The 25,274-nt window shown below is 44.2% G+C and overlaps 1 protein-coding gene across 1 annotated transcript in view; it reads right to left on the bottom strand.

The window, feature by feature from the left end:
* Positions 1-2,395: 2,395 nt before the first annotated feature.
* The window catches only part of LOC125177293 (uncharacterized), a 54,425-nt gene continuing 31,546 nt past the window's right edge, over positions 2,396-25,274 (bottom strand). The window contains 11 exon segments of the mRNA XM_047879461.1: positions 2,396-2,765; positions 2,768-3,112; positions 3,115-3,334; positions 3,336-3,653; positions 3,655-3,813; positions 3,815-4,609; positions 4,612-4,869; positions 4,871-6,079; positions 6,081-6,374; positions 6,376-7,094; positions 15,150-15,154. Of these exon segments, the coding sequence (XP_047735417.1) occupies positions 2,407-2,765; positions 2,768-3,112; positions 3,115-3,334; positions 3,336-3,653; positions 3,655-3,813; positions 3,815-4,609; positions 4,612-4,869; positions 4,871-6,079; positions 6,081-6,374; positions 6,376-7,094; positions 15,150-15,154 (4,681 nt within the window). The 3' untranslated portion in view covers positions 2,396-2,406.

Here is a 25,274-nt window from a genome sequence, read left to right as displayed (position 1 = left end):
CTACAAAAATACAGATTTGAAGGAGTACATGCACCCTGATGTTCATAGCAGCATTATCAACAATAGTAAAACTATGGAGAAAGCCCAAATGTTCATCAGGTGATGAATGGACAAAAAATATGTGGTCTATATATACAATGGAGTATTATTAAACCATCAAAAAGAATGAAATCTTGCCATTTGCAATGACATAAATGGAGCTAGAGCGTATTATGTTAAGTAAGTCAGTCAGACAAAGACAATTACCATATGATTTCACTCATATGTGGAATTTAAGAAATAAAACAGATGAACATATGGGAGGGTGAAAAAAGAAAAAAAGAGAGAGGGAGACAGATCATAGAGACTCTTAAAGATAGAGAACAGGGGTGCCTGAGTGGCTCAGTCAGTTCAGGGTTCAACTCTTGATCTCAGCTCAGGTCACAATCTCACGTTCATGAGTTTGAGCCCCGCACTGGGCTCTGCTCTGACAGAGTGTGGCCTGCTTAGAATTCTGTCTCCCTCTCTCTCTGTCCCTCTCCAACTCACACACACACACACTCTCTCTATCTCTCAAAATAAATAAACATTTAAAAAAAGATAGAGAACAAACTGAGGGTTGATGGAAGGAGGTGAGTGGGGAGATGGGCTAGATGGGTGATGGGGATTAAGAAGGGCACTTGCTGTGATGAGCAGTGGGTGTTGTATGTTAAGTGATGAACCACTGAATTCTACTCCTGAAACCTAAATTGCACTGTTAACTAACTAGAATTTAAGTAAAAATTTGAAAAGAAAAAAAATAAAGTAGGTTTCTTGTGGGCAGCATATAAGTTGGGTCTTTCTTTCTAATCCAATATGAAAATCTCTTAATTGTCATAACTGACAATCTTCTAACTGAATTGTTTGGATGACTTACATCTAATATATTTATTGATTTGCTTGGGTTTAAATCTATCATATTGCTATTTGCTTTTTATTTATCCGTCTGTTCCTTGTTCCTTTTTTCCTTTATTTTCTGTCTTCCTAAGAACTACTTTTTAGGATTCCATCTTATTTTCTTTATTGACTATCAGCTTCAACTCTTTGTTGTATTATTTAATTTCCAAATTCCCAGCAACTACGTCTTCATAATCCTACCTTTTCTCTTTTTATTCTCTCCTTCTTGGGTCCATCCACCAATTGTTTGTCTGCAAAGTGTTTGTTACTGGAAAGCATCATTAAGTACATTGCTTAGTTCAGCTGACATTTCTAAATTAAGGCTTGCTGGATATAAGAAGCAGTATGTTGATTTAAATTCTGGCACAAACTCCTTATTTCACAGGGGGCTGGCTCTTTGTGCAGCACTGTTCTAGATATTGTAGAAATAAGCACAGAGACAGTTCTGTCTCAGCAAGACCAGGAAAGCCTTTAAGGCTGCTGTGACACAGGGTGGGCCTTCAAGATGCCTGGCTATAGTCAGCTGGATGAATAGGAAAGAACATTTTGGGTGTTATAAGCTTCTTGAGGTCAGGGGCCTTGTCCTCTTCATCTTGGTGGCCTCAGAACAGTGCCTGAGACATAATAAATGCTCAATAAATGCCTATAAAATTGAACCAAACATACAGGGGGAAGGAATAATATCAGAAAAAGCCAGAGGAAGAGAGAAAGGTGTCTTATGGAAGGCTGCGGCAGGGGGTGAGAGACGATGCTAGAGAAATAGAAAAGAACCAGATGTGGAGGGCCTAGTCAGACATGTTATGAGTTTCACACTTTTCCCTAAAACTTATACTGGCTTGTTTGAAGGGTTTCAAGCATGATATTGTTATGCCCAGAATTCGTGATCCCCAAAGACCACCAGGGAGCCGAGTCCGATGCAAAAGCAAAAGAGCCTTTATTCGAGCTAGCTCGAGCTCAATCCCCTACCTGCACCGATGCAGCGGTGAGATACCGGGGAGAGAGAGTGAGTTTCAAAAGCACAAAGGTTTTATAGGGGTCTAGTGGCAGCCGATTGGCTGGGGAAGGGGCGTGGCCTCAGCCGATTGGCTGGGGAAGGGTCAGAGTCCTGTTACGCAGGTCGCTGGGCGTGTTTTGATCAGGAAGTTTGAATGGGTGAGAGGGAGGTTACTCAAGGGGAGGAGGCATGGTCTAGGTGAAGGACACAGAACAAGATGGAGTCGGCCGGCGTAGGCCCGCCCTTTCATTCCCCCCTTGTCATGTAGCTTACGGACCCAATCATGGGACTGGCTGCATTTATGGTGACAAGGGGAACAGAGTTTGGAGGTTTTACGCTAAGTTCTGGGAAGCATGTGTCCCTGAGGTGGCTCTGGGAGGTCTGATTAAGTATTGTCCCCGAGCTGGTGTCTATGATCTGCCAGGTGATGTTTTGGGGGGCGTGGGGACTCCCGGCAGCATGAGCAATGACAAGCAGAGTTGACAGAGTTACCAATATTAGGTGGGTCGAATGCGCTGTAGCTTGAGCTTGAGCGGGTTGTGTTGGTCCTGACTGATGGCCCATCGCGTGACGAAGTCCTTCCAGATCGAGGAGGGGTCCGCTGGCCGAGCGTGGGTGTGATGGACTCAGGTCACGATGCCGTCTACTTTGAGAGCGGTGGGGGTTGTCAGCACCACGATGTAGGGTCCCTTCCAGCGCGGCTTGAGGGTCTCTCGGTGGTGCCTCTTGACATAGACCCAGTCTCCCGGCCTGTACTGATGAGGTGTCGGGGTTGGGCCAGCCTCGTAGATGGCACAGAGGCGCGGCCAAATGTCCTCATGCGCCCTCTGGGGCTCTCTCAAGGAAAGAAAAATTCTTGATCTTTAAACTCAGCAATAAGTTCAGCTCGAAGGCTGGGAATAACAGGGGGTGGCCTGCCAAACATGATCTCGTAGGGAGTAAAACCCAGAGTGTAAGGAGTGTTTCTAACCCGGCGAGGGGCGTACGGTAGGAGAGTCACCCAGTCCCCGCCAGTCTCCATGGTTAATTTGGTAAGGGTCTCTTTTAGGGTTCTATTCATTCTTTCTACCTGTCCTGAGCTCTGGGGCCTATAAGCACAATGTAATTTCCAGTTTGCCCCCACTGCCTTGGCTACTGCCTGTGTTACCTGCGAGATAAAAGCTGGTCCATTGTCTGATCCTACCATGGCAGGAAAACCATACCTGGTAAGATGTCTTCTAGTAGCTTCTTAGCCACCGTCTGAGCCGTTTCATGCTTGGTTGGGTATGCCTCCACGCAGCCAGAGAAGGTGTCTGTAAATACTAAAAGATATTTATAACCATACTTTCCTGGTTTGACTTCAGTGAGGTCGACTTCCCATTGGGCTCCTGGTCTGGTGCCTCTGAGCCTGGTTCCTTTTTTATTTGATGTGGCTCTCCCACATCAAATTGGTGAGTTGGCAGGTCTTGCAGGCAGATACAACTTGCTCTATTTTAGTGTCCTGTTGGTGAATCTTGATTCCGGCATGTCGGATTAAGTCTTTTAATTTTCGGGCCCCCATGTGAGTAGACCGATGCATGTGCTCTAATATTGAGACTCCCAGCTGGTCTGGCAGCACGAGCTCCTTGTTAGGTGTATACCACCATCCCTTTATCTCCTGGGCCATGGGGAGTTTCTTGATCCACTGTAACTCCTCCTGGGAGTACTTGGGCTGGTCTGGTAAAACTGGGTCTCCCGGGTCTGGTAGTTGTATGGTCATGTATGGGGACTGGAGTAAGGGCTACTGCCTTGGCTGCCTGGTCAGCCTTTCGATTACCTCTAGCTACTGGGTTATCAGCTTTTTGGTGCCCTTGGCAGTGGATAATGGCTAGCTTGGCAGGAAGCCATAAGGCCGTAAGCAGGTTAAGTATCTCCTGCTTATTTTTTTATAGTCCGTCCTTCTGCCGTCAGTAACCCCCTCTCCTGATGAATTGCCCCATGAATATGAGCTGTGGCAAATGCATAACGGCTGTCTGTGTAGATGTTAAGCCGTTTTCCAGCTCCCAGCATCAGCGCCTTGGTGAGGGCTACGAGCTCTGCTCGCTGGGCTGACATTCCGGAGGGTAGAGCCTCCGCCCATATGGTGTCCGTTTCGGTGACCACAGCTGCACCCGCATACCTGTGTCCGTCTTGCACAAAGCTGCTGCCATCAGTGAACCAAGTAGCCTCGGCATCGGGGAGGGGCCGGTCGGTCAGGTCTGTCCGGAATCCATGTACTTTTTCCAGAATTCCCGCACAGTCATGTAGTGGAGCACCTAGGTCAGGGTCGGGCAGCAGGGTTGCAGGATTGAGGGCTGCACTGGGGTGGAACCGCACTCGTGGAGGGTTGAGTAGGAGGCTCTGGTAATGAGGCATACGTGTATTGCTCATCCATCTATCCGGAGGCTGTTTCAGGACCCCTTCAATGGCGTGTGGGGTCGTGATCCAGATCTCCTGTCCTAGGGTCAGTTTGTCTGCATCCTTGACTAGGAGTGCTGTCGCCGCAATAATTCTTAGGCATGGCGGCCAGCCGGCAGCCACTGGGTCTAGTTTCTTAGACAGGTAAGCCACTGGGCGGTTCCAGGGGCCTAAGGCTTGAGTTAGAACCCCTTTTGCTATTCCCTTATGTTCGTCTACAAAGAGGTGGAAGGGTTTTGTAATGTCTGGTAGGCCCAGGGCTGGGGCACTTAAGAGGGCCTTTTTTTTAACTGATTAAAGGCAATTTCTTCTTTTTCAGTCCATTTAAATGTTTTCCCCTCTTTGGTAGCTTCATATAGGGGCTTGGCAATCTCAGCAAAACCTGGAACCCAGAGGCGGCAGTAGCCGGCTGATCCTAGGAATTCCCTCACTTCTCTTCGGGAGGTGGGAGTAGGGATCTTTAGGACAGTTTCTTTTCTGGCATCTGATAACCGCCGCTGTCCGCCCTCCAGGATATATCCCAGGTAACTTACCCTCTCTCTCCCTGCATATCTGAGCCTTCTTCGCGGATGTCCGGTACCCTAAGGCCCCCAGGGTAGACAGCAGGTCCTGGGTCCCTCGCTCACAGTCTTTGGCCGTGTCGGCAGCAATCAGGATGTCATCTACGTACTGTAGGAGGGTGAGGCCAGGGTGCTCCCTTCTGTACTCACCCAGGTCCTCGTGTAGTGCCTCGTCGAAGATGGTGGGTGAATTTTTGAATCCCTGAGGTAGCCGTGTCCAGGTGAGTTGCCCACTGTAGCCCTCCTCCGGATCATGCCACTCAAAGGCGAACAAGGGTTGGCTCTGGGGTGCCAGTGGCAGACTGAAGAAGGCATCCTTTAAATCTAGTACAGTATACCAGACCCTGGAGGGTGCCAAGGAGCTCAAGAGAGTATATGGGTTGGGAACAGTTGGGTGTATGTCCGCGACCCTCTTATTTACTTCCCGGAGGTCTTGTACTGGTCGATAGTCATTTGTGTGAGGCTTTTTGACCGGCAGTAAGGGGGTGTTCCAGGCAGACTGGCAAGGAACTAGTACTCCTAGGCTTCGTAGTCTCCGGATGTGTGGCTGGATCCCCTTCCGGGGCTCCTGAGACATGGGGTATTGTTTGATCCTTACCGGACTCTCTCCTGGCTCGAGCTCTACCAGGACTGGGGTCCTGTGAGCGGCTAGTCCCATCCCCCCCATCTCTGCCCAAACTGAAGGGAATTCTTGTAGCCATCTGTCTATATTATCCTCTCTCGGGAGTGCCTCCTGGTGGAGGAGGTATTCATCCTCCAGTTTCATGGTCAGGACCTGGATGGGGTGGCCCTTGCCATCGGTGACCTGAGGCCCCCCTTGTCTGAAAGTTATCTGAGCTCCAATCTTGGTCAGTAAGTCCCGTCCTAACAGTGGGTAGGGGCATTCTGGTATTACCATAAAGGAGTGGGATACCCAGCCCGTTCCCAAATCTACTGTTCTTCGGGTAGTCCATGAATACTGGCTCATACCAGTTGCCCCTTGTACCCAGGACTTCTTGCTGGCTAGTTTTCCTTGTGGGGTGCGGAGGACTGAATGTTGTGCTCCGGTGTTGACAAGGAAGTCAACAGGGGTCCCCTCCACTTTAAGAGTTACCCTGGGTTCGGGGAGAGGGTCCGAACCCCGACTCCCCTAATCACTTAGTTCATCTAGCTCTAGGACTTTTACTCGATCAGTCTTGCTTCCCTTCCCGCCGGCCTTTTTTTGGACAATCTCGGGCCCAATGCCCTATCTCCTTGCAGTATGCGCACTGATCCTTCTGCAGCCTCTGCTTCCCCCCCTTGGTGGTTCCTTTACCTTTTCTTGCATCGTCTGCCAGCTGCTGGAGATGGCGGTCTCGTTCCTCGGGGAAGTCAGCAGTGGTAGCTAGTAGTATTCTGGCCAGGTCTCGAGTCTGCTTACTGCTGGCAGCCGCCATGACGCGAGCCTGCTTGTCCTCAGGAGGCTCCCGGTTATTATATACCTTTTCGGCTACCACCAGTAAGTCCTGCAGACTTTTTTTCTCCTAGTCTATCTATTTTCTGTAATTTTCTCCTAATGTCTATGGCCGATTGGTTTACAAAGGCCATGATAACAGCTGTCTTGCTTTCCGGAGCCTCTGGATCCATGGGGGTATAGGTATGGAATGCCTCCATGATCCACTCTAAAAAGGCAGCCAGAGATTCATCTTTTCCCTGTTGTACATTTCCTACCTTGGCCAAATTGGTTGGCTTTCTAGCAGCCATTCGGAGACCCCCCATTAGAGTCTGGCGGTAGACCCGGAGCTTCTCCTTACCTTCTGCCGTGTTGAAATCCCACTGGGGCCGAGTTAAGGGGAAGGAGGCATCTATCTGAGCCCGGTTGGTGGTGGGATTCCCGTCTGCGCCCGGAACTAGTTTTCGGGCCTCATTGAGGATTCTTTCTCTTTCTTCAGTCGTGAACAGGACCTGCAAAAGCTGCTGGCAATCGTCCCACGTGGGCTGATGGGTAAAAAGAACAGAGTCTAATAAATCAATAAGCCCTGCCGGTTTCTCGGAAAACTTAGGATTCTGAGCTTTCCAATTGTAGAGGTCACTAGTGGCGAAAGGCCAATAGTGATGGGGCTGATTCCCCTCCGCGTCTGGGGGTCTGGTGGCTCGCAGGGGCAGAAGAGTGGAGTCCGCGGCGGAGGCGGATTGCTCCCTCTGAGCCCTTTGTCTGGTAAAGGGCGGGCTTCCCACTGGAGCGTTTCCGCCTCCCGCTCTCGGAACAGTGTCTGCCTCCCCCGGAGGGGGAGGATGGTGTTCTTCCGGCATCCTAGAGGGGTTATACGGGGGAGAAAAAATTAATTCTTCTTCAGTACCCCCCTGTAAGACAGGGTAGAGGGGTGCTGAAGGCTGGATAAGACTTTTCTTCTTCTTTGTCCCCTGCAAAGCAAGAATGGGCTTTGGTTCCGGAGGGAGCGGGGCTAGGAAGGGCTTAAGCCAAGAGGGTGGGTAGAGGCGTAGTCTGAGTCTGTCCCATAATGTCCGTCCAGTAAGTCCACAGAGCAAAACAGAGAAACACAAAAACAGACAAACAGAGGGCCCCTAGAAAGTCTTCCAACTCCATGGAAGCAAAACTGAAAGCTAGCTTTTGAGGGGATACCACGTCCCTCCAAAACCGATGAGGGGATTCCACGTCCTTCCAAAACCGAAAGCTAGACGACGGCCTCACGCCGACCAGCGGGAGCGACCCGCCTCGTCTCAGACCTTTGAGGGGATTCCACATCCCTCCGAAACAGAAGAGGGGATTCCACGTCCCTCCGAAACAGATGAGGGGATTCCACGTCCCTCCAGAAGGGAGAATCGGAACGTCTTCCGAAACTCCCGGCCCGTGGTCCTCCAGTGCGTCCACTTAGACCGCGTCGGGCACTACCAGAATTCCATAAATGAGCTCACACAGAAAAGACAGAACAAACAGACAGACACTAACTGTGGCCAGTCAGGCTCTCCGGGTCGGGGGTCCCTTGGGGTCTTGGGGACCCCGGGCTGAGCCCCCAAATGTTATGCCCAGAATTCGTGATCCCCAAAGACCACCAGGGAGCCGAGTCCGATGCAAAAGCAAAAGAGCCTTTATTCGAGCTAGCTCGAGCTCAATCCCCTACCTGCACCGACGCAGCGGTGAGATACCGGGGAGAGAGAGCGAGTTTCAAAAGCACAAAGGTTTTATAGGGGTCTAGTGGCAGCCGATTGGCTGGGGAAGGGGCGTGGCCTCAGCCGATTGGCTGGGGAAGGGTCAGAGTCCTGTTACGCAGGTCGCTGGGCGTGTTTTGATCAGGAAGTTTGAATGGGTGAGAGGGAGGTTACTCAAGGGGAGGAGGCGTGGTCTAGGTGAAGGACACAGAACAAGATGGAGTTGGCCGGCGTAGGCCCGCCCTTTCAATATGACCAAATCCCTCACAGATCCCTCTGAGTCCACTGTAACGGGTGGTTCAGAGTGGGTTATACTGGAGGCAGAGCAACCAGATCGGAGGCCCTTGCCATAGTCCCTAGGGAATGTGGTGAGAATCCAAGCAAAGACTGGCTTCTCACCAGGAAGTAGTCAGCTCTCCCTGGAAGCACAGACTGGGTGGACTTCTCGTAGCTCTGCCCCCACAGAACACTCAAAGGGATTAGGTAACAGCCAGTGTCTTGCTCTCTCCTCCCAGACCTAGTGAGCCCATGCCTGCCTTGTTCTGGATGTTTGTGATGAAGGAGTGAACATGTCATAAGGGTAAAGAGGAAGAGGAGGAGACGGTGCCCGCTAACTATGCCCAACGCTATTCCCTGCGATTGGGAATGAGACACCTCCCTGAAGGGTTTATGTTCACCCAAAACCGTGTTTCTGTCAGAATGAAAGACAGTCAACACTCATCATTCTGAGAGCTCCTTCTGGACACAGAAGTCATTCTAGCCCCAAAGACGTCTTAACCAGAGAACTAGAAATTGTTCTTCCTACCCTCATACCCTCAGGCTCCCTCACCTCCCATTTCTCCCTCACGTTCAACTTTCTTAACACTTCAGGATGCGAATCCAGTTTCAAATTCCTTTCCCGCAAGCCTTGTGATTTCTAAAGGAGCTGCGGTGTGAGGGACCACGTGTCTGGTTCACAAAATTTGCAAGACACAGAAAGGACAGGAGAAGCGGTATCAATGATAATGATAATAGGGAACACAGAGGCAGGAGGAAAATTGCCTCACACTGATATATGACATCATCAATTAAATGTGTATATGTGCGTCTTTAACTTCAGCAAAGTACAGATGGGGAAGCTATAGGTGTACACAGGTGCTTTTGCAATTTATTTTCTGGGTGAACAAATGGCTCCTGGCCAAATTTCCCTGTCCTAGATAACAAGCAAATCCAAACTTCTCCCAAGGCGCAGTCTTTGCTAACATATCCAGCATCCTGCTATCACTGTCTTTGCCCCGAATCCCCAATGATTTGAAAGAAAAAGGAAAAAAGAAACATGAAAAGATTTATTCACTTTGGCTGGGTTGATTTTTTTTTTTAATTCTATGAGAGAGAGGGATGAAAAAAATCAATAGAGTTAGCTGAAGTTACATAATGGATAATGAGTGTCCAATTACAAGATGATTCCCTTTGTAAATAGATTTATTATTATCACCAAAAGGTATTAAATTCAGTACTCTAGAGAGTAGTGCTGTCCAATGAAAATTATGAGGTATATTCATAATTAAAATTTTTCTGGTAGCCTTATTTAAAAAGGAAAAGGAAACAGAAGACATTAATTTTCATGCTATATTTTAACCTGATATATAAGAAGTATTATCATTTCAACATGCTATTAATAAAAATTATTGACATATTTTACATATTTTTTCACACTAAGTCTTATATATCTGGTGTGTATTTCATGTTTTATAGCATATCTCAGGACTAACCATAATTTTTTTTCAATATATGAAATTTATTGTCAAATTGGTTTCAATACAACACCCAGTACTCATCCTAAAAGGTGCCCTCCTTAATACCCATCACCCACCCTCCACTCCCTCCCACCCCCCATCAACCCTCAGTTTGTTCTCTGTCTTTAAGAGTCTCTTATGCTTTGGCTCTCTCCCACTCTAACCTCTTTTTTTCCTTCCCCTCCCCCATGGGTTTCTGTTAAGTTTCTCAGGATCCACATAAGAGTGAAAACATATGGTATCTGTCTTTCTCTGTATGGCTTATTTCACCTAGCATAACACTGTCCAGTTCCATCCACATTGCTACAAAGGGCCACATTTCATTCTTTCTCATTGCCACATAGTACTCCATTGTGTACAGAAACCACAATTTCTTTTTTTTTTTTTTTAATTTTTTTTTTTCTTCAACGTTTTTATTTATTTTTGGGACAGAGAGAGACAGAGCATGAACAGGGGAGGGGCAGAGAGAGAGGGAGACACAGAATCGGAAACAGGCTCCAGGCTCCGAGCCATCAGCCCAGAGCCTGACGCGGGGCTCGAACTCACGGACCGCGAGATTGTGACCTGGCTGAAGTCGGACGCTTAACCGACTGCGCCACCCAGGCGCCCCAGAAACCACAATTTCTTTATCCATTCATCAGTTGATGGACATTTAGGCTCTTTCCATAATTTGGCTATTGTTGAGAGTGCTGCTATAAATATTGGGGTACAAGTGCCCCTATGCATCAGTACTCCTGTATCCCTTGGGTAAATTCCTAGCAGTGCTATTGCTGGGTCATAGGGTAGGTCTATTTTTAATTTTTGGAGGAACCTCCACACTGTTTTCCAGAGTGGCTATACCAGTTTGCATTCCCACCAACAGTACAAGAGGGTTCCCATTTTTTCCACATCCTCTCCAGCCTTTATAGTCTCCTGATTTGTTCATTTTAGCCACTCTGACTGGTGTGAGGTGGTATCTCAGTGTGGTTTTGATTTGTATTTCCCTGATGAGGAGCGACGTTGAGCATCTTTTCATGTGCCTGTTGGCCATCCGGATGTCTTCTTCTTTTTTTTTTTTTTAAATTTTTTTTAACATTTATTTATTTTTGAGACAGCGAGAGACAAAGCATGAGCGGGGGAGGGTCAGAGAGAGGGAGACACAGAATCTGGAACAGGCTCCAGGCTCTGAGCCATCAGCACAGAGCCCGACGTGGGGCTTGAACTCATGGACCGTGAGATCGTGACCTGAGCCGAAGTCGGCCGCTTAACCGACTGAGCCACCCAGGCGCCCCCCGGATGTCTTCTTTAGAGAAGTGTCTATTCATGTTTTCTGCCTATTTCTTCACTGGATTATTTGTTTTTCAGGTGTGAAGTTTGGTGAGCTCTTTATAGATTTTGGATACTAGCCCTTTGTCCGATATGTCATTTGCAAATATCTTTTCCCATTCCGTTGGTTGCCTTTTACTTTTGTTGGTTGTTTCCTTTGCTGTGCAGAAGCTTTTTATCTTCATAAGGTCCCAGTAGTTCATTTTTGCTTTTAATTCCCTTGCCTTTGGGGATGTGCCAAGTAAGAAAGTGCTACGATTAAGGTCAGAGAGGTCTTTTCCTGCCTTCTCCTCTAGGGTTTTGATGGTTTCCTGTCTCACATTTAGGTCCTTTATCCATTTTGAGTTTATTTTTGTGAATGGTGTGAGAAAGTGGTCTACTTTCAATCTTCTGCATGTTGCTGTCCAGTTCTCCCAGCACCATTTGTTAAAGAGACTGTCTTTATTCCATTGGATGTTCTTTCCTGCTTTGTCACAGATTAGTTGGCCATACGTTTGTGGGTCTAGTTCTGGGGTTTCTATTCTATTCCATTGGTCTCTGTGTCTGTTTTTGTGCCAATACCATGCTATCTTGATGATGACAGCTTTGTAGTAGAGGCTAAAGTCTGGGATTGTGATGCCTCCTGCTTTGGTCTTCTTCTTCAAAATTACTTTGGCTATTCGGGGCCTTTTGTGGTTCCATATGATTTTACGATTGCTTGTTCTAGCTTCAAGAAGAACGCTGGTGCAATTTTGATTGGGATTGCATTGAATGTGTAGATAGCTTTGGGTAGTATTGACATTTTGACAAGATTTATTCTTCCAATCCATGAGCAGGGAATGTTTTTCCATTTCTTTATATCTTCTTCAATTTCCTTCATAAGCTTTCTATAGTTTTCAGCATACAGATCTTTTACATCTTTGGTTAGATTTATCCCGAGGTATTTTATGCTTCTTGGTGCAATTGTGAATGGGATCAGTTTCTTTATTTGTCTTTCTGTTGCTTCATTATTAGTATATAAGAATGCAACTGATTTCTGTACATTGATTTTGTATCCTGCAACTTTGCTAAATTCATGTATCAGTTCTAGCAGACTTCTGGTGGAGTCTATCAGATTTTCCATGTATAATATCGTGTCATCTGCAAAAAGTGAAAGCTTGACTTCATCTTTGCCAATTTTGATGCCTTTGATTTCCTTTTGTTGTCTGATTGCTGATGCTAGAACTTCCAGCACTATGTTAAACAACAGCGGTGAGAGTGGACATCCCTGTCATGTTCCTGATCTCAGGGAAAAAGCTGTCAGTTTTTCCCCATTGAGGATGATGTTAGCTGTGGGCTTTTCATAAATGGCTTTTATGATGTTTAAGTATGTTCCTTCTATCCCAACTTTCTCGAGGGTTTTTATTAAGAAAGTTTTCTGAATTTTGTCAAATGCCTTTTCTGCATCGATTGACAGGATCATATGGTTCTTACCTTTTCTTTTATTAATGTGATGTATCACGTTGATTGATTTGCGAATGTTGAACCAGCCCTGGATCCCAGGAATGAATCCCACTTGATCATGGTGAATAATTCTTTTTATATGCTGTTGAATTCGATTTGCTAGTATCTTATTGAGAAGTTTTGCATCCATATTCATCAGGGATATTGGCCTGTAGTTCTCTTTTTTTACTGGGTCTCTGTCTGGTTTAGGAATCAAAGTAATACTGGCTTCATAGAATGAGTCTGGAAGTTTTCCTTCCCTTTCTATTTCTTGGAATAGCTTGAGAAGGATAGGTATTGTCTCTGCTTTAAATGTCTGGTAGAACTCCCCTGGGAAGCCATTTGGTCCTGGACTCTTACTTGTTGGGAGATTTTTGATAACTGATTCAATTTCTTCGCTGGTTATGGGTCTGTTCAAGCTTTCTATTTCCTCCTGATTGAGTTTTGGAAGAGTGTGGGTGTTTAGGAATTTGTCCATTTCTTCCAGGTTGTCCAGTTTGTTGGCATATAATTTTTCATAGTATTCCCTGATAATTGCTTGTATCTCTGAGGGATTCCATTTTCATTCATGATTTTATCTATTTGGGTCATCTCCCTTTTCTTTTTGAGAAGCCTGGCTAGAGGTTTATCAATTTTGTTTATTTTTTCAAAAAACCAACTCTTGGTTTCATTGATCTGCTCTACAGTTTTTTTAGATTCTATATTGTTTATTTCTGCTCTGATCTTTATTATTTCTCTTCTTCTGCTGGGTTTAGGCTGCCTTTGCTGTTCTGCTTCTATTTCCTTTAGGTGTGCTGTTAGATTTTGTTTTTGGGATTTTTCTTATTTCTTGAGATAGGCCTGGATTGCAATGTATTTTCCTCTCAGGACTGCCTTCGCTGCATCCCGAAGCATTTGGATTGTTGTATTATCATTTTCATTTGTTTCCATATATTTTTTAATTTCTTCTCTAATTGCCTGGTTGACCCACTCATTCTTTAGTATGGTGTTCTTTAACCTCCATGCTTTTGGAAGTTTTCCAGACTTTTTTCTGTGGTTGATTTCAAGCTTCATAGCATTGTGGTCTGAAAGTATGCATGGTATGATCTCAATTCTTGTATACTTATGAAGGGCTGTTTTGTGACTCAGTATGTGATCTATCTTGGAGAATGTTCCATGTGCACTCGAGAAGAAAGTATATTCTGTTGTTTTGGGATGCAGAGTTCTAAATATATCTGTCAAGTCCATCTGATCTAATGTCTCATTCAGGGCCCTTGTTTCTTTATTGACCGTGTGTCTAGATGATCTATCCATTTCTGTAAGTGGAGTGTTAAAGTCCCCTGCAATTACCACATTCTTATCAATAAGGTTGCTTATGTTTGTGAGTAATTGTTTTATATATTTGGGGGCTCCCGTATTTGGCGCATAGACATTTATAATTGTTAGCTCTTCCTGATGGATAGACCCTGTAATTATTATATAATGCCCTTCTTCATCTTTTGTTACAGCCTTTAATTTAAAGTCTAGTTTGTCTGATGTAAGTATGGCTACTCCAGCTTTCTTTTGACTTCCAGTAGCATGACAAATAGTTCTCCATCCCCTCACTCTCAATCTGAAGGTGTCCTCAGGTCTAAAATGAGTCTCTTGTAGACAGCAAATAGATGGGTCTTGTTTTTTTTTTATCCATTCTGATACCCTATGTCTTTTGGTTGGCGCATTTAGTCCATTTACGTTTAGTGTTATTATAGAAAGATATGGGTTTAGAGTCATTGTGATGTCCGTAGGTTTCATGCTTGTAGCGATGTCTCTGATACTTTGTCTCACAGGATCCCCCTTAGAATCTCTTGTAGGGCTGGTTTAGTGGTGATGAATTCCTTCAGTTTTTGTTTGGGAAGACTTTTATCTCTCCTTCTATTCTAAATGACAGACTTGCTGGATAGAGGATTCTTGGCTGCATATTTTTTCTGTTCATCACATTGAAGATCTCCTGCCATTCCTTTCTGGCCTGCCAAGGTTCAGTAGAGAGATTGGTCACAAGTCTTATACATCTCCCTTTATATGTTAGAGCATGTTTATCCCTAGCTGCTTTCAGAATTTTCTCTTTATCCTTGTATTTTGCCAGTTTCACTATGATATGTCGTGCAGAAGATCGATTCAAGTTACATCTGAAGGGAGTTCTCTGTGCCTCTTGGATTTCAATGCCTTTTTCCTTCCCCAGTTCAGGAAAGTTTTCAGCTATTATTTCTTCAAGTACACCTTCAGCACCTTTCCCTCTCTCTTCCTCCTCTGGAATACCAATTATGTGTAGATTATTTCTCTTTAGTGCATCACTTAGTTCTCTAATTTTCCCCTCATACTCCTGGATTTTTTAATCTCTCTTTTTCTCAGCTTCCTCTTTTTCCATAATTTTATCTTCTAGTTCACCTATTCTCTCCTCTGCCTCTTCAATCCAAGCCGTGGTCGTTTCCATTTTATTTTGCAGCTCGTTTATAGCATTTTTTAGCTCCTCCTGACTGTTCCTTAGTCCCTTGATCTCTGTAGCAATAGATTCTCTGCTGTCCTCTATACTGTTTTCAAGACCAGCAATTAATTTTATGACTATTATTCTAAATTCACTGTCTGTTATATTGTTTAAATCCTTTTTGATCAGTTCGTTAGCTGTTGTTATTTCCTGGAGATTCTTTTGAGGGGAATTCTTCTGTTTCGTCATTTTGGATAGTCCCTGGAGTGGTGGGGAACTGCAGGGCACTTCCCCTGTGCTGTCTTGAATAACTTGCGTTGGTGGGCGGGGCCGCAGTCAGACCTGGTCTCTGCCCCCAGCCCACCGCTGGGGCCACAGTCAGACTGGTGTGTGCCTTCTCTTCCCCTCTCCTAGGGGCGGGATTCACTGTGGGGTGGTGTGGCCCGTCTGGGTTACTTGCACACTGCCAGGCTTGTGGTGCTGGGGATCTGGCATATTAGCTGGGGTGCATCGGCAGGGTGCACAGGGGTGGGAGGGGCAGGCTCAGCTTACTTTTTTTTCTGGAGATCCGCTTTGGGAGGGGCCCTGTGGCAGAGGGCGGGAATCAGACCTGCTGCCAGAGGGATGGATCCGCAGAAGCACAGCGTTGGGTGTTTGCACCGTGCAAGCAAGTTCCCTGGCAGGAACTGGTTCCCTTTGGGATTTTGGCTGGGGGATGGGCGAGGGAGATGGCCCTCGCGAGTGCCTTTGTTCCCCGCCAAGCTGAGCTTTGTCTTCCGCGGCTTAACAACTCTCCCTCCTGTTGTCCTCCAGACTTCCCATTCTCCGACCAGAGCTGTTAGCTTATAACCTTCCAGATGTCAAGTCCCTCTTGCTGTTCGAACACACTCTGTCCGGCCCCTCTGCTTTTGCAAGCCAGACTTGGGGACTCTGCTTGGCTGGTGGGCCGCCCCTCTGCCCCGGCTCCCTCCCGCCAGTCCCTGTAGTGCGCACGGCCTCTCCACCCTTCCTACCCTCTTCCGTGGGCCTCTCGTCTGCACTTGGCTCTGGAGAATCCGTTCTGCTACGGACTAACCATAATTTAAGAGCTCAATAGACACATGTGACCAGTGGCTACCACATTAGAAAGTGCAGCTCGATAAAGGTTATTCAGTAATTTAGCTTCTCCAACGGGTTCTACCTCAAGGCCTAAGAAACCTGGACTTACTTTCCTAAGACTTTTTCCAATAACTGTATGCACGGTTCTAGTGGGATAAGGGCAGGGATGGAGTGAGAAGAAAAAAAGAGGAGGGAGATACTGAGCCCAACTCATCCAATTCCCAGGGAGGTACTGGTGTCAATGTCAAACTACCTTGGCAAGAACCTGATGTCACAGATGCCACTGAGCCAAAGTGTAGAAAAAGGAAGCTTGGGGTGATGGCGCAGAGAAGGCCCAACTCCTAGCCTCACTGGTGGCTCTGTAGCACTTCTCTTAGCTGATTCTCAGAAATTTCTAGTTCATGTTCCCTGCCTACACTGATCCTTAAGAAGAATTAATATTCTGTAGAAGATGAGAGCTGGGAGAGGCTTTAGAGGTCCTTTAGTGCAACCTCTTCATTTTACATTTGAGGACAGTCAGATCTAGAGTGTCAAGGACTTGCCAGAGGGGACACAGCTGGCTAGAAGCAGAGCCTCGCTTAGCCTTGAGCAACTCAGGCTGGTTTCTATTCTTGTGCACCAGAAAGATACAAGAATGTGCTCAGCGGGAGTAATTCACAGCTCATATTCTCTAGGCCTTCTAGGGCCCTGTGTACACAGGAAAGACCAATGTGGTCATTAGTGCAGGCTGGGTTAACACATCTGGATGTCATACGTGTTGAGAAAACTCTCAGGATGAAAGTTGAGTGTTAGGAACATTGATACACAGACCAGGGAAGGTGAGGAAGTGCTAGGAGACAGAGGCACTAACACCCTCCCCTTCCAGTTCCCCTCACCAACCAAAGGTCCAAAACTGGTTCAAATAAAAGGCAGGTTGTCAGACTTGTTAGAATAGCAGGACCTAAGTATGTCCTGCCTATAATAAATGTACTCAGATACAAAGGAAATGTACTCAAATATAAAGAAAAAAAGGTTACTGAAATCAAGATCCTAAAGAGATATCTGCAGCCCTGTGCTCCCTGCAGCATTATTCACAGTAGCCAAGACATGAAAGCAAATACATGACCACTGAAGAAGACTGGGTAAAGAAAATGGAATATATGTAGTCTACAAATAATAGTACTTAGCCTTAAAAAAGAAGGAAATCTTACCATTGGTGACAACATAGATGAACCCGGAGGATATTATGCCAAGTGAAATTAGCCAGACATGGAAGGACAAATACCATGACATTACATACACGAGGAGTCTAAAATCGTCAGACTCATAGAAGCAGACAAGGGCAGCTTCCAGAGCCTGGGGGACAGGGGAAGGAAACAGGTAGGTATTGGTCAAAGGGTATAAAGTTTCAGTTATACAAGAGGAACACCACCCAGAGATCCACTGTACAGCACAGAGCCTATAGTTAATACTGCAGACTTAAAGTTTGCTTAGAAAGTAGATCTTAGGTTAAGTGCTCTTACCACAAAATAATAATAATAATAATAATAATAAATAAGGAGGGCAGGAAGAAACCTGGAGGTGTGGTGATGGTTTCACGGGTGTATACTTACCTCCAAACTCAAGTTGTATACAATTAAATATGTATAGCTTTTTGTATGGCAATCATAGCTCAATAAAATGTTATTTTAAAAATTTGTTTAACGTTTATTCATTTTTGAGAGAGGAGACAGAGCATGAGTAGGGGAGGGGCAGAGAGAGAGAGGGAGACACAGAATCCGAAGCAGGCTCCAGGCTCTGAGCTGTCAGCACAGAGCCTGACATGGGACCCGAACTCACTCACTGTGAGATCATGACCTGAGCCGAAGTCGGATGCTTAACCGACTGAGCCACTATGCACCCCTAAAATGTTATTTTTTAAAAAAAGAGGCTAAAAAATAAAAGCATAGAAAAATATATACCATACAAACATTGATCATAGGAGTGCTGGGCTGGCTATATTACCAACAGACAAAGTAGATTTCAGGACAATGAAATAAATAATTTCAGGACAAAATAATGATAACTGTGCAAATTAGTTTTTAAAAAACATAATTCTAAATTTATATACACCTAATTACAGAGTTTCAAGATACATTAGGCAAAACCTGACAGAACAGAAAGAGAAATAGGTAAATCTACAATTATAGTTGGAGATTTCGAGCTCTTCTCTCAGTGACTGACAGAACAAGTAAACAGAAAATCACTAAGAATGTAGGAGCCCTGACAGTGCTAGCTGTGACCTTGGCCTGATTGATATTTAAAAAACAATATATCCAACTGTAGAATACACATTTTTTTAGTGCACATGGAACATTCATCAAGATTAATCATATGCTGATAAAACAATTCTTAATAAGTTTAAGAGGGCTGAAATCATGTGTGATCACAAAATTAAAATTATAATTCGATAACAAAGAGATGTTTGAAAAATTCCCCAAAATATCTAAAAATTAAGCAACATACTTTTTTTTGAGAGACAGAGAGAGAGAGAGAAAGAGGGAGTGCCAGTGGGGGAGAGGGGCAGAGGGAGAGAGAGAGAGAGAGATTGAGAGACAGAATCTTAAGCAGGCCCCATGCTCATCAAATGAGCCACCCAAGGGCCCTAAACAACATATTTCTAAAGAGCCTATGGGTTGGAGTGCCTGGGTGGCTCAGTTGGTTAAGCGTCTGACTCAATCTCCGCTCAGGTCATGATCTCTCAGTTTGTGAGATCTAGCCCCGAGTCAGGCTCCCTGCTGACAGTGCAGAGCCTACTTGGGATTCTCTCTCTCCCTCTCATACTCGTGTGCACATGCTCTCTCTCTCTCTCTTGCTTTCTCAGAAATAAAATGAATAAACATTAAAAAAAATAAGGAAACTATGAGTCAAAGAAGAAATCACAGAAGAAATTAGAAAAAAAATTTTAATTAAGTGAAAATGAGAACACTACCTAAAAATCTGTGGGGAGGTCACTAAAGCAGTACTTACAAAGAAATTCAGCTATTAATAAGAAGGTGTGAAATGAGCTACACTCCCATTTTAAAAGCAAGAAGCAAGCAAATTAAACTCAAAGTGAATGTAAGAAAGAAAATAACAAAAAGTGGAAGTTAGTGAAATGGAAAAGAAAAATCAATGAAATCAAAAGTGATTTCTTGGAAGAGATTAGTAAAATTGGCAAACTTCTGGCTAGACTGGTGAAGAAGAGAAAAGATGCAAATGACCAATATTAGGAATGAAAGAGGGAACATCATGAAAATACTAGAGATGATAAAGGGGCAATGAGACATATTTTGAATACTTTTATTGGAATAAATTTAATAACCTAAATGAGACAAATTCCTTTAAAGACACTAATTATCAAAATGGACACAAAAAGAAATAGAAAATCTGAATGAGCCTGTAACTATTAAATAAGTTGAATTTCTAATTAAAAATCTTCCCATAAAGAAGACCCCAGGCCCACACAGTTTCATATATGCATTCTAACAGTTAAAGATAAAATACTCTGAATTCAACACAAATTTTTCAGCAAACAGAAAAAGATGGAACAGTTTCCAGCTCGTTTTTATTCTCGTAAACTCAGAATCACCCTGATACCCAAACTAGACAAAGACATTATAAGAAAACTAAAGCAATATTCCCCATGAACACAGACTCAAAAATCCTTAACAAAATATTAGCAAATGAAATTCCAAAATATATGAAAAGAATGATACACCACTTGCCTGTCCAGACTTTAGCTCCTTTACCTATAAACCAAAAAGGTTGAGCTAGAACAGATCATTTCTTAAGTACCATCTAGGCCTTAAGTTTTATGGTGTGTTCAGCATGGCCTCTGGTCTCAGACTTCTCTCCTTTTCATTCTCTCTCTCTTTTTATTGAGGTATAGTTGACATACAACATTATATTAGTAGCAGGTGTACAACATAATGACTTGATATTTGTATATGTTGCAAAACGATCACCACAATAAATCTAGTTAACACCTGTCACCATACAGTTACAGAACTTTTTTTTCTTGCAGCAGACTCCTCTCTTAAAGGCGCTTAGAGTTGCTGAAATTCCAGATCCTAGTAGCCTTGGGGAAAAAGTCAAGTTTAAGTGTCATATAACAAGGCTCTAATATACAAGCATACCTGGTTTAATTGCATTTTGCCTTATTGTGCTTTGCAAATATTGTGGGGTTTTTGTTTGTTGTTTTTTTTTTTCAAATTGAAAATCTGTGGCAACTCTGCATTGAGAAAGTCCATCGGTACCATTTTTCCAATAGCATTTGCTCATTTCATGTCTCTGTGTCACATTTTGATAATTCTCCCAACATTCCAAACTTTTTCATCATTATTATGTTTGCTATGGTGACCTGTGATCAGGAATCTTTGCTGTTACTACTGCAATTATCTTGGAGCACCATGAACCACACCAGTGTAAGATGGTGAACTTTATTGGTAAATGTGTGTGTTCTGACTCCTCCACCAGCTGGCTGCTCCCTTGTCTCTCTCCCTCTCCTCAGGCCTCCCTATTCCCTGAGACACAACAATATTGAAATTAGGCTAATTAGTAACACTACAGTGGCCCCTAAGTGTACATGTGAAACATAGAGTCACCTGTCTCTCACTTTAAATCAAGAGCTAGAAATGATTGTTTAGTGAGGAAGGCATTTCAAAAAGCAAGAAACAAGCCAGGTCTCTTCTACCAAAAATGGCATGCTATAGAGAAATTGTTCGTGTAAGGGAGTTGATCGATGTGTCAACCTTCATTGTTGTCTTATGTTAAGAAGCTGCCATGGCTTCCCCCCAACCCTCAGCAACCACCACCCGGAACAATCAGCAGCCACCAGCATCCAGGCAAGACCCTCCACCAGCAAAAAGATTACAGTTCACCGTGAGCTCAAATGATGGTTAGCAATTTTTAGGAATATTTTATTAATTAATTAATTAATTTATTTATTTTAAAGTATATTTATTTGAGAGAGAACGAGTGTGTGTGTGTGTGTGTGTGTGCAAGTGGAGGAGGGGCAGAGAGGAGGGAGAGAGAATGAGAATCCCCATCAGGGATTCAGGCACAGAGCCTGACTCGGGGCTCAAACTCATGAAACATGAGATCATGATCTGAGCTGAAATCAAGAGTCACTTAACTGACGAGCCATCCCAGCGTCCTCAAATAGGTTATTTTTAAATTAAGGTATTTACACTGCCTTTTAGATATCGTGCTATTGCACATAATTTTTTTTTTTTTTTTTTAGAGAGCGCACACGCAAGCAGAAGAAAGGGGCAGAAGGGAAGAGAAAGAGTCTTTTTTTTTTTAAAAGTTTATCTGTTTATTTACTTTTAGAGAGAGACAGAGAGAGTGGGCAGGGGAGGGGCAGAGAGAGAGGGAGAGACAGAATCCCAAGCAGGCTCCACTCTGTCACCACAAAGCCCACATCGGTGGGGCTTGAACACACAAACCGCGAGATCATGACCTGAGCTGAAATCAAGACTGGGATGCTTAAACAGCTGAGCCACCCAGGTGCCCTGAGAGAGTCTTAAGCAGGCTCCACGCTCAGCAGGGATCCCAACATGGGGTTCTATCCCACAACCCTGGGATCATGACCTGAGCAGAAATCAAGAGTCACATGCTCAACTGACGGAGTCACCCAGGTGTCCCTAAACATAATTTTTATATGCACTGGGAAACCAAAAAAAGTATTTGACTCACTTCATGGCAATATTCTATGTACTGCAGTCATCTGGAACGGAACCAGCAATGTCTCTGAGGTGTGCTTGTGAAGTTACAAGGTGGTCCTGTCCCCCATTGTCTCAAGTAGCAGGAATTTCAGGTCAGAAGAAGCAGATTAAACGATATCGACAGAAGAGATGTGTTGGGGATGGTCCTTCTGTCACACTACACAAGTAATTCCTTGCCTCATCTGGAGCTTTCCTGGTGCTGATACATCGCATATCTTAGTAGCAGTGGTCACTGACTGCTTCACAGTCTTGTATTCAGCCTTGGTGGTACTCAACCTGAACGTCAGTTATATCCTGACAGAAGTCAAGGAACCCCCCCCCCCAAAACCTCTTCCACCATTTCTTAGAAAATCAGGGGAGAAAAAAGCTATTCATGGGGTAATACAAAAAACACACCAGAAATTCAGTCTCCTTTGTTCCGGCATTGCGCCTATGTGTGAGGTTCTAAAATTGAATCACAAACTGCGACTATAAAAATACTATTGTTGCATTTGTGTTTATTTAAATTGAGGGCTTAAATTGAAGACCGTAAAATGATAATTTTCTGCAACTGGTCAACAGTCTAATATATGGAAATGCTGAGCCCAGTGCAGACTAATGTTGACTCTCATCATAGGGCACAGAATAGGATTGGCTGGCAAGGCAGGAAGAAGCAAGGGGAGATCTTGACAGAGCTAGAAACACCGGGCTGAGTTTAACTAGTTTCTTAATGAGGGGGGATTGGAATTAATCACAAACCCATCTTGCATGTCTCTTCAGATTTATTGTAGAGATAACTTTAATTTTATTTGTTTATTATTTATTTATGTTTATTTCTTTTTGAGAAAGAGAGAGACAGAGAGACAGCGCAGGTGGTGGAGGGGGCAGAGAGAGAGAGGGAGACACAGAATCTGAAGCAGGCTCCAGGCTCAGAGCTGTCAGCACAGAGCCTGATGTGCAGCTCGAACTCACAAACTGCAAGACCATGACCTGAGCTGAAGTTGGGCACTCAGCCGACTGAGCCACCCAGGCACCCTGAGATAACTTTAATTAAAAAAAATTTTTTTTTAATGTTTTATTTTTGAGAGAGAGAGAGAGAGAGATCAGGGGAGGGACAGAGAGAGAGAGAGAGAGAGAGAGACACAGAATCCAAAGGCAGTCTCCAGGCTCTGAGCTAGCTGTCAGCACAGAGCCCAATGCAGGGCTTGAACTTATGAACCATGATGAGCCCAAGTTGGATGCTTATCTGACTGAGCCACCCAGGCGCCCCCGGATAACCTTAATTTTTAAAAGGATAGTATATTACATAGAATTCTTTAGTTGTAGGGAGTCAATCATTATCGTCTAACCCTTTATGCTTATGTACAAAGCCTCATGTATAAGACCCCCTTCAGATATTCTGAATTGTGGTCACATGGACCCCAAATCATTAACTGCAGTCAAGATTTTACTGCTCTGAAAGGCTGGTACAGTAAATATATTCACAGATGGCACTGAGTGGGTCTTTTTCTTACCTGAGGGTGCCCACACGCCACACTGGCATATTTGATAAAAGGCAAAAGGACAATTATTTCTTTCTTTGGGTTCTCACAGCTATTAATGTTTCTTTATTGTTCTAGCTGTCTTTGGGAAGAGGGGTGTGTTAAGTCTCCTTTGAAGATTTTCTCTTCGTCTTTGATGCCCTTTAAAATAACTACCAGAGCATCTGGGTGGCTCAGTCGGTTAAGCATCTAACTCTTGGTTTCGGCTCAGGTCATGATCTCACGGTTCATAGGTTCAAGCCCTGCATCAGACTCTGCATTGACAGTGCTGAGCCTGCTTGGGATTCTTTCCCTCCCTCTCTCTCTCTCTGCACCTCCCATATTCTCTCTCTCTTTCACTCTCAAAATAAATAAACTTCAAAAAAAAAAATAAAGTCACTACTAAACATCTAAATTAGTATTGGCTTTTACTTATCCTGTGTGAAATTTGATATACTTTTTCAATTTAAGGTGTTTGTTTTAATGTTTATTTATCTTGAGAGAGAGAAAGAGAAAGCACAAACAGAAAGAGAGGGAGAGAGAGAGAATCCCAAGCAAGCTCTGCTTTGTCAGCACAGAGCCTGAGGGGGGCCTTGAATCCTGAGATCATGACCTGAGCTGAAGTCAAGAGTCAGGCACCCCCAACCAAGGGTCTTTTGTTTTTCTTCAATTCTGGGAAATTCTCAGCTATAATCTCCTTGAACATTTTCTCTCTCCCTTTATTCTCTACATTATGCTTTGGTATCTCTATGCTTCTGGAATGCCTGATAGTGTTCACCTGTTCATCCTATTCTCCAAATCCCAACTGCCTTTTGCATTCCCCCCCCACCCCACTCCATGTCACTCTCGATCCCTATCTCATTTCTTATTTCTGTATGTATAATTTCAACTATCCTTCTATTCTCTAGGTGTCTTTAGCTGTGTCTAATTGACTACGGGTTTTAAAAAATCTCAGGTCACAGAACTAGGTTATGTTAATTCTTGGTTCATTACCTACTTTCTTCATTTGTTAATACCTGGCCCTCTTTTGCTTATTTATATATGTATCTATTCATTAATAATATTAAAAAAACACAAAGGGACTAGAATGTTAGCAATAACTTAAATCTACCTAAGCACTTCCACCTAATTTTGTTCTAGTGCTTTCCTCTCAACCAAGGAAACCACTACCCTGAATCTTGTGCTTATTATTCCTTTACTTAAAAAAATTTTTAATCAAGGGCGCCTGGGTGGCTCACTCAGTTAAGCTTCTGACTTCGGCTCAGGTCATGATCTCACTGTTCTTGGGTTCAAGGTTCGAGCCCCGTGTCGGGCTCTGTGCTGACAGCTCGGAGCCTGGAGCCTGCTTGGGATTCTGTGTCACTCTCTCTCTCTGCCCCTCCCCCACTCATGCCCTGTCTCCCTCTCTCAAAAAATATTAAAAAAATTTTTAAATCAAATTTTAAGAATAAAGGGATCCCTAGAAAGTGTATTATTCGTTTTTTTTTAATGGTGTAACTATAAAAATGGTTCTATACTAAAATAGTCTTCTGGGACTTGTTCATTCACAATTATGTTACTAAGATTCATGAGGGGGTGACTGGGAGGCTCAGTCAGTTGAGTGTCCGACTTTGGCTCAGGTCAGGATCTCACGGTTCATGGGTTCGAGCCCTGTGTTGGGCTCTGTGCTGACAGCTCAGAGCCTGGAGCCTGCTTGGGATTCTGTGTCTCCTTCTCTCTCTGCCCCTCCCCCACTTGTGCTCAGTCTCTGTCTCTCAAAAATAAATAAAGGTAAAAAAAAGTAAGACTCATGCAGTGTGCTGCCTGTAGCTATAATTCATTTGTGTTGACTACATTATAATGTTCCATTATGTCATCGTGTGATTATATCACAGTTTATTTATCCACTCTTTGGTCAACAAGCATTTGGGTTGTTTCCAGGTTTTTGCTATTATGAGCAGCACTACTGAAAACATCA

The sequence above is a fragment of the Prionailurus viverrinus genome, chromosome D1 (assembly GCF_022837055.1).
Source record: "Prionailurus viverrinus isolate Anna chromosome D1, UM_Priviv_1.0, whole genome shotgun sequence".
Lineage (NCBI taxonomy): Eukaryota > Metazoa > Chordata > Mammalia > Carnivora > Felidae > Prionailurus > Prionailurus viverrinus.
Note: the sequence above shows the minus strand (reverse complement) of the source record. Positions and strands in the feature narration are given on the sequence as shown.